The sequence below is a fragment of the Agelaius phoeniceus genome, chromosome 2, assembly GCF_051311805.1.
Source record: "Agelaius phoeniceus isolate bAgePho1 chromosome 2, bAgePho1.hap1, whole genome shotgun sequence".
Classification (NCBI taxonomy): domain Eukaryota; kingdom Metazoa; phylum Chordata; class Aves; order Passeriformes; family Icteridae; genus Agelaius; species Agelaius phoeniceus.
Window position 1 is genome coordinate 22067629 of NC_135266.1, and position 12739 is coordinate 22080367.

The window sequence follows — 12739 nt, forward strand, 5'->3', positions numbered from 1 at the left end:
TAATTTTTAAGGGGCATGTTCTCTGAATAATGTAAATATCTTTAGCTAATATCTCTGGAGATATTAGCTAAAACTGCATTTTAGCTCCCTTATTGTGAGGGAATCCAAAAAGAGAAATCAAACACACATGCAGACACATTTACACACTGAAATCATGATGTGCTTGAGGAATACAAGAGAGAACCCTGGAGAAATAACCTTTCTGCAACAGTGCTTCTCTCTGGCTTGCTACCTCCAATAGAAACAAAATAAGCATACCCAGTGAGAGATGAACTGGAGCTGTGATACAGTGGGACTGAAGAAAATTAGCTATTTGAAAAGAGCACAACTTTAGAGAAAACTAACGATATCATAGAAAGGGCGTAGGAGATAGGAAGAGTCTTCTGCTTGTGTAATCTTTGGACTGCTTTATGTTACAGCACTTATGTATGCTAGCCTTGCTAAACATTCCAGTTTATTAAATTCTTTAGAATGAATGCATTTTATTTTAGGGAAGAGACACTTATACTACTGCTTTACATAAAGGAATCAGTGCTTCCATTAATTTAATACAGACTTACTTGGCATGATTCAGAATGAAGATATAAACTGTCTGGCATAAAAAGCTGTCTTGTTTTTAACATTGTATTTTAGTGAGAGGACACAGTAGCATCATTTGAGAAAAAGTGCACTGCTTATTATAACCACTTAACGGAGCATAAGAAGGCTTTTAAATAGCTGATGTATTGACCTTAGAGGAAGAGTAGTGCTTGTTATATCTGTCCATCTCAAAATCTAGCATTAGAGAAGTGCATGTATTTAAAGTTTGAAGGCCATCTTCAAATACAAGCATGGAGCTGGAAATCTCAGTTATTAATTGTTTGGTTCAATTTTGGAGAATAAATGAGAAATCTGCAGAGAGTCATACCTACAAGTCCTATTTCCAGATAGATAGATTAGTTACTGCACCTATTCACTAATCTACACACTTTGTTATCAGTAGAACTTACAGCTTCCCAAAGTTGGGCATATGACTATACCTGGGAAAAATGTATGGCAGATAACGTGGTTGTTTATGGAATTGAATGGCTGGATCACAAGGGAAATACAAATCAGAGGTGCTGAGGTGGCAAAGGAGGAGTAGAAATGGTTTAATGGTTTAAGGGAGTGGAATGGTTTAAGAGAGTAGGAATGGTTTAAGGGAGTGGAGACCAGACCTAATGATGACAGTGAATCAGGAGGAAGGGAATAAGATTATTTTTGTATAACCAGGCATGGAAAATAGGATAAGAATTAATGTAGTTGTAATATGAAAATAGAATTGTGCTCAAGTTGTTTCAAGGAGACAAAAGTCTACTGGACTCTACTTGAACCTAAAGTACCTGAAACTAATATCCTGTGTCCAGTACAGTTGGGATTAATGCCAGAAAGCACAGCTGAAATTATTTTACAGGTATGCAGGATTTTCACTTGGGAATTGATAAAGACCAGATACCCACACTTGTTCTTTATTAGATAATGCTAATTGTTTTGTCTGGGAAAGGTATCCAGCATTTAGAATACTTCAGCAAAGGAGCATTAAAAACCCTTCAGAGAAAACTCAAAACTTGCACTGAATAACAAAGTATGTTTCCCTCTTACACAGACTGGTTGTGTTTTCACTGTTCACTGCATTAACCTTCCTTAGAAGACTGGATCAGATTGAAGTTTCTACCCATTAGGCTTGAGGTGTTCATTACTCTGGGTTCACAGCATCAATAGATAAAGCTCTGGTATTAACAACTGTGACTGACAGCTGCTCTCCTCTGCAGTGTTACTTGCTTTAGTATTGCAAAAGAGAGAAACTGAGCTCTCTTATGGGCTGGTTTGAGCCAGCTGGATACCTACTTCAGGAATTAAAACTCTGCAATCCAGTGAGGAGAGTATACTTCTTTGGTTGTTTTTTTTTTGTTTTTTTTTTTTCCAGGAGCATAACTGTATATGAAATAAAATGTTCTCTCAAACTCTTAGAGTTTATTAGTTAAAACTCATATGAAGTGGGGACATTGCTTAATGAGTTTCTAGTGGGTCTCATTATGTAGTGATATTAATCACATTTTTGACAGATTTTGAGAAAAGCATTGTTTGATAACAGAAAAAGTATGTATATAGCTTACAGAATGTTCCATGATTTTTGAGTGTAGAAGGAACATTTCAGATATAGCAAGAATTTTCTTTTACACTGACTGTTTGAAATAGGTTTATCACATTCATTAAGACAGCATTGTTGAAGTATTGCTAAATGCTTTGTAATTGGGTGTAAAGATTACTACATATACCAACTTATACGCATATTTATAAAAACTAAAATGTATATATTTGTCTTGCAGGAGTCAGTAAGCTGATCCATCATTTACACAAACACAAGATACCCATAGGTGTTGCCACCAGCTCGAGTGTATCATCATTTGAGCTAAAAACAAGCAGACACAAAGACTTTTTCAGTCTTTTTCATCATATTGTGTTGGGAGAGGATCCTGAGTTGAAGCGTGGCAAGCCGCATCCTGATCCATTTTTGCTTTGTGCAAAGAGATTTGAACCTCCTGCACCACCAGAGAAGGTAAGAGGGGGAGGGCACAAATAAAATTTAGGAATTTTCTGTAATTAATTAATTTACGGCATAAATTAAATTTAGGAGTTTTCTGTTTGGGCTATATTTGGAAATATTTTTTAATGTGATAAAGACTTAGATTAATATAAACATTATTAAAATCAGCAACCTCCATTTTCAAAGATGTTTGTGCTATCCAAGAGAGGGATTTGGAGTTTGTTTTGCAGATTGCTCTGGTTTGCTACATGGTAGCATGCACTAATAGGAAAGTGTAATGATTTTCTGCTGTATATATAAATCTACAAGCTTAACTTCACTATTCAGAGTTTGGAAACATTCATGGCTAATTTACCTCTTAAGTGTCAAAACATTAAATATAGTTCTTTGTGATGAGGACATATATTTTTCTGAAGCTGTATCTTTCCATGAGCAGTCTAAATCTCTGAGATCAGAGTCCTTGTTTCCAATTTAAAACTATCAGTTTGAGCACTCTTTCTCAAATAGTATATGTGTTAATTTTTCCTGTCTTATAATAACTTTACAAACTATTCTGAAGTAGAAATCTGTAGGAAGAAAATTTCACATCAACTGAGAGTTAGTTAAAACAATGTCTTCATTTTTATTTTAAATTAAATTGCCTTTATCCTTGGAATATTTTTCTCACTTCTTCTCTGCCGCAAGTTGAACGTAAGTTTTGGAGTTATTTTCATTACTGCAAAAAATGTGTTGCATGATAATTTTAAGGAAGAAATTTAGGTAGATTAGACTGTGATTACTGTTCTCTCAGTAAAATTATTGGGAAAAAAAAAAGGCTGCACAAATACATATGGAATGATTAGGTAAGATTCCTCACCTTTCATACTTCAAGTTCTCACCCAGAGTCTAAATGGTATTTCATTGCCTGGGAATACAGAGTGAATTAAGTTTGGTGCAGTGTGGTTTACTTTTGAACAGAGTTAACCAAACTGGGTTTGGGTTTTGGTTTGGATTGATTTTTTTTTTTCTGTTGCAATTTCTCTTGGTGTGTGAATCTACACATTTATCTAATTTATCTAATTTATCACATTTATCTAATCATTTATAAGCTTACATTTTCAGAAATGATACACCAAATGTACATAACCAAGGACATTGAATGTCAGCTGTGTTATTGGCAAATTAAACTATAATTTCATGGAAGGAGCAGGGCAGCTTTTCCAAAACTCTTAGTTTTGTGTTTCTATTTCAGAAAACCCACAAGATGGTAATACTTAAAATGATCAAAAAGTTTGAAAACAAACCAAAAGGAAGCAACAAAACCAGTGAACCAGTGACAGAGTGTAGATACTTGTATTCTTTAGTTATGGTAGCATTGAAAAAAAGACGCGAAGAAATAGTAGCATCTGTATTACACTAAATATTTTTAAACTTTAACGGTATGTTAGACAATCAGAGTCACAGATCATTAATAGTAGTTGTGTATTTTTAATTTTGTTAACTTTTCTTTGAAGAAGGGCATAGATGTTTGAATCCATCTTTTTCCTTTGTAAGAAGTTTACAGCATCAAATTCCCTTTGTGCAGATAATTCAGGTGAACTTTTTTTTTTTGTTCCATCTACAAAAGTCACAAATGTTAAAGTGTGGGAAATTTACAAATGCACAGAATTCCCAAGAGGAAAGAAGTGAAAATAGTGCATGTGAAACTATCCAAAACATTTGTGATCAGTTGCAGTGTAATAGTGTCATCTGCAGTGTTTTGTCCCAAGCAGTGAACTAATAGAGCTACACGTTTGGATTTCATGCCAGCAATCATTAACATGCAAGGCTGCAGCCAAGTATCAGGAGGTAAAGCTAATGTCTACATAAGCAAATAATTGGATTTAAGCAAAACAGATTGTTAGAGCATCATAGGCAGTGCTTGGGCTCAGACATCTATGCTATATATTATTTGAATGTTTTCAATTGGATTGGATTTACTGTGATCCCAGGCTGAGATAAGGTTCTTTGGAGCTTTATGTACTCTTAAACATTGGAGGTTGCTTGATGAGTGCCTGCAGAGAACTTTCACTGGAGATGCTGGCTAGAGCAACCTAGTACATACCAAAACTACCCAGTGAAACCAACTATCAGGGAGAAAGTGAGAACTTTCAAGTTTGCTTCCAAACTTTGTTGCTGCTGTAAGCAAAAAATACAATGTAGGCATAGAGAAAACCAAACCCAGAATTTAGCTGTAGTGTCATATCACTCAGTGGCAATTGCTGTGCAGGCATACTTCTGCAAGTAGACCAGTATTTAGGTGGTATATAAATGGATATGATATCTGCTATACTGTCATTGAAGGATGTCATAAATATCCATCTTGAAATTTCTTAGATGTTGATCTTTTGATTTGCAGTCTTTGCTTAACTAGGACCTTAATAAGCATAATGATAAAATGATAGCACAGAAATTTTAAAAAAGATACAACCTGCAAGTTCAGCCTAGGCCTCCTATCTTGTGCTACATGAAGCATCATATGAACTTCCAATGCTAGTCACAATGCCCAGTCATATAAGTAATCATGTAAGTAAATTAGCCAGATAATCAAAATATGATCTAGAAATTAAATACTAGAAATTTTGTATTTTAATAAAATTTATTTTTAAATATATTCCAAATGCACAGATGCAACTTGTATGAAAACTATATGTGTAGAAATGATGTGTTCTTGAATATTATAGAACTTTCAGGCCACAATGTTCAAAACTGTGTTCTTTTTCATACATTTTATTTAGATGATTGAAAAACACTTTTCATAGTGTTATTTCTGTTTGGATTCTGGTCAGGGAATACTTTAACAAACGGAACATTAATAAATCCAGGGATCCTAATGGGATGCACTCTCAAGCGCTGAGAGATCTGGAAGATGTCATTGAAAGACCATTTTCCATAATCTTTGATCTATCATGACCATTGGGAGAAGTGCTCAAAGGTTGGAGAGAGCAAATGTCAGTCCTGTGTTGAAGCCAGGCAAAAAGGATGACCCATGGAGCTGCAGGCTTCTCAGCCTCATCCCGATCCCTGGAAAAACATGATGGAACAACTTATCCTGAAAATCATTTCCAGGCACAGTAAGGATAAGCAAACCATCAGGAGTAGTCAGTATGGCTACACCAAGGGAAAGTCATGCTTGACAACCTGATTAACTACTTTGATGAGTGACTGTCCATGGTGAGAGCAGTGGCTGTTTTCTGCCTGAGCTACAGTGGTGCCTGTGACACTCTCACCCACATGGTGTGGATGGGCAGACAGTGAGGTGGTTTGAAAAGTGGCTCAGTGGCCAGGCCCAGAGGGTTGTGATCAGTGGCACAAGTCTAGCTGGGTGCCAGTGATTAGTGGTGTGCTCTGGGGGTGAATACTGGGTGCAGCCCTGTTTAACAACATCTTTAGTGGTGTGGATGAATTGAGAGAATGCTCAAGAGGATCTTATTAATGCATATGAATACCTGAAGAAAGACTGTAATGAAGAAGGAGACAGACTTTTTTCAGCAATGCCCAGTGATGCAACCTGAGGCAATGGACATAGATACACACAGGAGACTGAGCTCAAGGAAACTTTTTTTTTTTTTTTTTTTTACTGTGAGGATGGCCAAGCACTTGCAAAGGTTGTTCAGGAGGCTGTGAGATACACAAAGTGTGTCTGGACACAGTCTTGTGCAATGGAGGAGGCTGGACCATATGAGCTCTGGAGGGCCCTTCCAATCTCACTCATCCTGTGATTCAGTGATTAACTTCACAGATTTGATCTGGGGAGAAAAAAAATAAGGGAAAAAAATAGCTTTTGCTGAACAATATTTTTCTGTTCCTCTATAATATACAGAGCTCACAATATTTAAAATAATGCTTTTGGGATTTGAAATACCAGAATATTAAATTTTGATTTAAAAGAGTTATAGTAACCAAGCCATTTTTGTGTATTTTTATACTTTATGCATATATATATTTATATATCAACTATAACTTCTCAATGCTATCTTGAAGAAATTTTATTTCATAATAACAAAAATGGCATGCAAATAAATTTATTTTAAGTATGGCTCTGAATCAGAGGGTTTCTGACATCCGCATGCCAGCATTTATACATATTTCCAATATGTTTCTGTCATCAAAACCACACAGATTAATTAACATTCTGCTTAAGGGCACTGAAGGCTAAGGCATTTCTTTCCAGTATTTTGGTAGATTTGCTTATAGCTTTTCTGTAAAATAAAGGACCTTAGTAGTAGTTTAAAAGTAAATAAATCCATTTATATTAACTTTTTAAACAGAGGGATAGACTGTAGTAATACAAATGGTCATAACTCTCTTATGAAGAATCAATCTGTTCTATTTAAAAAGTTCTAAGTGATGTAAATCATTGCCTTAATTTAAAACACTATTTCTTTGCAGTTTCTTCCATTTCTAATTAATTAATTGATTCCATAGTTACAAATAATCTCTGTACCAAATCTAGAGAGAGCTCATTAAAATTTTTTCAGACTGATTAAATGGCATTAGGATTTATGAATCTCAGTGGGCATTTTGTCATAGAATGGAGAAGTTCAAAGAGAAATTTTCTGTGACTTTTTTACTGTAGAAGATATAAGGGAAGAACAGTAGATTCAGAACATTATGACATTCAAATATTTTGTAATTTTATTCTATATTGTACAACTAAAACTGGATAAAGAAGGCTAATTTAGCACTTAATGTGACCATTGTTATTGTGAGCTTTTGTAAAAAAGAATGCTAAAACTGTTTTTTTGTATTATCCGCTTCATTTTTAAACCTTTTCTAGTTTTCTTCCCCCACTCAACTCTTCCATTTTGACTGAACACATGTAGTGTATATATTTTACTCACTATGGTTTTCAGATAAGCAGGTATTTAATTAGTGATGTTGCTGTTATTCCTTGTGTATACCTGGAGGTTGAATGTATTAGAAGCACTTTATTTGAAGTACAGAAATTACAGACATGAACAACCATTCTAAGTGGTGCACTGAGCTGTAAATTGGAATCCCTGCTGTTCAAATCAAATGTTTTAGTCACCATAAATCTGTTCCTTTCAATTTTATTGGCTTATACTCTTTCCTGAATGTTTACAATTCACAAATTTTTTTATTTTGGAAATAAAGGCATTAAATGTAAAACCACTGATATTTTTCAGCTTAATTCAAATATACATCAATGTTTTTTTCTTCAAACTTGGCTCTAGTTTTTCTTTGCCTAGGCCTAGATTACCGATTTTTTTCTCATCTGAAACAACCTTCTAAATAGCTGTTCATGGTATGAACCATTCTGATGTACCCAAGCCCTGCTGTCTTATTTCCTTGGACTCACAGTTCTTACCAGCTGTTTTGGCATATTGTTAGATATTGGATTTTTTCCAGTGGATATAACTTGTGATGGTAATGATCAGAGTATGAAGTTTAAAGTGCTAGGCTGCATTCAGAGAGAGAGATGACAAAGAGTTTGTAGATGATTGCTGTTGTTCTCAGACAGTTTAGTCTGACAGAGGCAGACACAGCACAGGCCAGTGGCTGCTTATTGTGAAAAGGCATCAATGTTGCTCCACAGCTCTTTCTGGCTGAAGGTGCATTTTGAGATAGAACGCAGAATTTAATCTTTTTTTTCAGAAAGTTGGCTCAGGACAGCACTGCCCCACCTCCATGGGACCCTCTCCTTTCATCACCTTTCCTGTAGCAATACTCTGAATATTTGAGACAAAACAGGCTTAGGTCTGGTCCTTTACACTACTATACATAGGCATCTTTTCCCTAAATTCATAATAAGCCACTATTTTATACTTAAAAGATAATTAAAGGAAGGGTACTTTTTGTTTGTTCATTTTCAGTTTTTTTTCAATTGTCATGCTCTCAGTTCCTATGGTTGATTTACTCCTCCCTTTTCTTCTAAAGCATGTGTACTTGTGTGTTCACACGTGCACTCACCCACTCTCCCAACCTACCCCTCCCCATGCTGGCAGTCTTTATTATATATTTGTAGAAGAAAAATGAGATGTTGTATGGCTTGCAAGTAATTTAACTTTTAAGTGTTCCAGACATTGCCCTTGTTACTGCAGTGCATGTTTATTTATGGATGTATTTGTCTTACGGAGATGAAAAAAGTCATTGAAATTCCATGCAAAAAGTAACCTGGTCAAGGTTTGCTTTCACTGAAGGTATCTTGATGATTGGAAGGGGAAAGAAGGATTATAATTAGTTCTTAGTCTTTGGGGTACTCTACTTGGGAAGGTGGAGAGGTAGGAATACTTTTTTTTTCCTTGCATTTGTCTTGATAATGTATCAAGTAGCTGCTAAGGGACTTGATGAAATGTGATGCAGAATAATAAATTATGCTCTGCAGCCTTCTTTGCTTCTACGTGAGGTGAGTGTGCAAGCACAAAGAGACTAGTGCACCTCCAAATTCAAAAAGCATTACATTCAGATTAGCAGGTCGCTGGAGATGTGTTGCTAATTGTTTTAGGGAACTCATTATGAGTATTATCACATATTAATTATGCATGGCAACTAGGAAAAAAGAGGGGGGAAATCCTTGTTTTATGATAACTTGCTCACTGATTTATCTTTTCTTTCTTTCAAGACCTTGAGCGTTTTCTTAGAGATGCCAAACAGCAATCATTGAATAATTAGATTTTAATTAACAAGAATTTTCACAAAAAATGTTTTTAATGTCTTCTGAGTTATAGCAAGCATGAATAAATCCTCTTTCAATAAGATCTAGTGCACTGATTCTCTCTGTATCTGGAGTTACCTTTGTAATCACCCAGAGCTTGTTGTAACAGTGGCTTTCAACAATTTCAGGACAAAAAACGAAGACTGAAAGAAGGAATTGTGTTGTTTGCTTTATTTTTTGGTTGCTTCTTTGTAAATTAATGTCATGGGGAAATCTCTGGAAACCTATGAAAGACTAAAGTCAGCTATGTATTGTTTTAATACACTAAGGCTAGGGAATGATGAGTTTTGGTTGGTTTTTTTTTGCTGTTAGTTTTTTTAAATTATTTGTTCTTTGTGGAGATGTGGTTGTAGGCAATTTTCAGAGAGCTGGTATTACATGTTAGGGTTCTTCTTATTCTGTTGTGTGATAAAGAATTTGTAAGAGTCTGTCTTTTTGGCATGATTGCAGAAAACCTACATATGGAGCCATCAATTAACACTGGTAAATTATTTATAGTCTAAACAGGGCAAAGCTTTTTGCTCAGACTGATGGCTGCATCACGAAATAAGTGCACTTAGAAGGTGATTACAAAGTGTACTCCATAAAGGAGTACTGGAGATTTTTTTTTTCATTATTATTGTGATAGGTGTTATAAAGGTAAATGACCTTGTAGTATACAAAAGAATTGAAGATATGAAGACTTGTCTGCTAAAAAAGGATGCTTAGCATTTCCATTTCAGCACCTTTTTTCTTAGAATAATAGCATAATTCAAAGCCAAGATGAAAATGGTTCAAGTTTAACTTCAGTAAGACTGGAGTGATTCTGATTTAAAGTAGAATACAATTCCAAGCAATGGTAGAAATTCTGCCCTTCTGTTCCATAAAAAAAAAACCAACCAAACAAAAAAAACCCCAAATTTAAAAAAAAAAAAAAAAAAAAAACAAAAACAAAACAAACAAAAAAAAAAAAAAAAAAAAAAAAAACAAAAAACAAAGAACCTTTTCATTTTTGTCTAAATAATGCTAAATACAGGAATTGCTGTTCATGCTCAGATTCAGTGTCCAGCTTATTTGGTACCATCTCTGGTGACAGCTAATAATCACAGCTTAATAATCACCTTTTAGCTAGAGGTTAATTTATCCACTTAAATTCTATTGCTCCCATATCAAGTTGCTTTTAACAAAAACAGACATAAAATAGGTTATAGTAACTCTTCCACAGGATCTGTGGTTTTTCTTTCTACTGATGTGTGCCTGGGACAATGAATTCTGTATATGTTGCATATGTTCCAGTGTCAGTTTTTATATGTTATGAGTGAGAAAGATAAGGAGTAATTGATCTGCCACTCAGTATTGTAAATGCTGCTTGTCACATCCCTTTTTATTTTTTGCTCCGTAAATTAAGCTCTTTAGAGTCTGTTCAAAACCTCACCATCTCAAAGGGTTGTGTATGGGATTTTTTGTGGGGGTGAGGGCAGTGATATGGTTGTTTGTTTTTTTTTTCTCTTCATAAGCATTCTGATTGCATTTCTTCAGACTCTTCCTATCAAAATAATTTTAACACAGAATAATGTCTGTGGGACATAGTACATAGAGCATTCCAGGTGAGACCATTTTATATATGTCTGTGAATATAAATGATATCACCCAAGCTCTAAGTTTTCACTGAGCTGATCTCCCAAGTCCTGAGTTTTCTTTGAGCTGTTTAAAATGATGTCCAGTATTTAAACAAAATATTAGAAAATGTATATGTCATTCATTTTCTTCCAGCTAATGGGTACTGCCACATTTCTTGACCATTTCATTTTATTTGACACTTGACTGCCCAGTAGACTACTTTGTCACTCCAAAGTTCTTACAGATGTTATCCCAGATGACCTACAAAACTTTCTGCTATCAGCAGATTTTACTAAATATAGAGGTAAGGATTCTAGTCAATACTTCCCTGAATAGCACCAGAATTATTTTAAAATACAACTGCAACTATTTTCTAATATAGTGGCATGGTAATGGAAATGTCTTTTGATGTTAGTAACTCCTTCATAGGTTAGTTGCTTCAAAGCCTCAAGGTTTTGCTGAGTAGCAAAGAGCAGTTGATGAGATTTCATCCATTGCTGAAAATATCCTCTGTTACAGAACATGTTTTCCTCCATTAGGAAATTGTCTTCTTTCTCCTGAACAGACACCTGGTCACAGTGATCTATTCAATTTGTCTCCAGAACCTATTATTGCATCCCGTAGCTCAGTCCGGAGACATTAGAGATTGCCTATTGTCCTGAACTTCAGAACTATTAAAGACTCAAAATACTACTGATTCAAAAACTGCCATGAGCACTTTTAGCATAACAGTATGTAACCTATCTTACTGCTTTTCACTTTCAATAATGCAGTTATCCCAAGCAAACAAAACCAGAACCTTTCATTTTAGAAAGAATGATCATGTATCTGAGGTAGAAGGCATTTGCAAGCTTTAGATTACGTACAATATATCATTTGAAGACTGATATCAGTTGTGATTTTTTAAATTTTCAGCCCAAAAAATTTCATTGAAAGGATTTTGTTTTATTTCAGCAAAAAATGTTTGCAGTTTTTTTAAGATGTTCCTCAGAAGATAATATTTTTTCAGTTGTAGTGATAACTAGTTCAATGGTCATATGATAATTCTGTGAAGAGTTATATTGTGTAAAGTAGGTGTTTGAAGTTTGGAAAGGTGGACTTCCTGTAGTCAGCTGTTCTAGAAGTCAGGAATGATGCTATGACTCTACCATACTATGACCAATACAGCATCTGGGAATGTTTCCCTGTTTTCCTGATGTTCGTGTGCTGCTCAGTGTGGTCATCATATTTACATTTAAGTGCACATTAAACTATGACGGGATAAAAAGCATCATATTCATGTATGCCGGATCACAGGCATGGAGTCTGCTCTGGACAATTTTTGGAGCACTATGAAATAAATGTAAACATCTAAGACTATAAGTACAGATGTAGCTTGTACAAACTAACCACTATAAGCACACAGTTCAATTTATTTAATGAACATTGTGGCTTTTTTAGTGAACAAGATTCCAATTTCTTGTTTTAGATGGCAAGCAAGTCCCTCAATTCTCCTCAGAGTTAGAGTTAACAGAGGTCATTCCTAATAAAAATAAGTAAATCAGACAAATCTGCTTTCAGCTGTGTTCTCTGCTGCCCTGGTCCAACAAGTAGCAAAAGTGATTTAAGCAAGACAAATTTTAGTTAATAGCCCAGCAATAAGAAAGGGAGGACGAAGAGCATGTACCAATGATTCCAGAAAGACTGTATTCTTAAATATACTGCTGGAGAAGGATGAAGAATGTAGGCATGAAGATTGTACAAGGCACAGAGGTCAGCATGGTATAAGACATACAGCTGGAAGTGGGAGAAAGAGATAAAGAATGCAATTAAGTGAAAGAATAGAAGATGTCTAGGGAGTAGAAGGAAATAAAAGCAAGACATAAGTAATTGTGGGT

General features: G+C 35.0%; 1 protein-coding gene across 2 annotated transcripts in view; it reads left to right on the plus strand.

Moving 5' to 3' along the window:
* Nucleotides 1-12739, plus strand: part of PUDP (pseudouridine 5'-phosphatase) — a 61829-nt gene that overhangs the window by 34543 nt on the left and 14547 nt on the right. For both annotated transcript variants that reach the window (XM_054651724.2, XM_077173301.1), the window contains exon 3: nucleotides 2349-2578. In XM_054651724.2, coding sequence (XP_054507699.2) covers nucleotides 2349-2578 — 230 coding nt within the window. The remainder of the gene's footprint in view (nucleotides 1-2348; nucleotides 2579-12739) is intronic.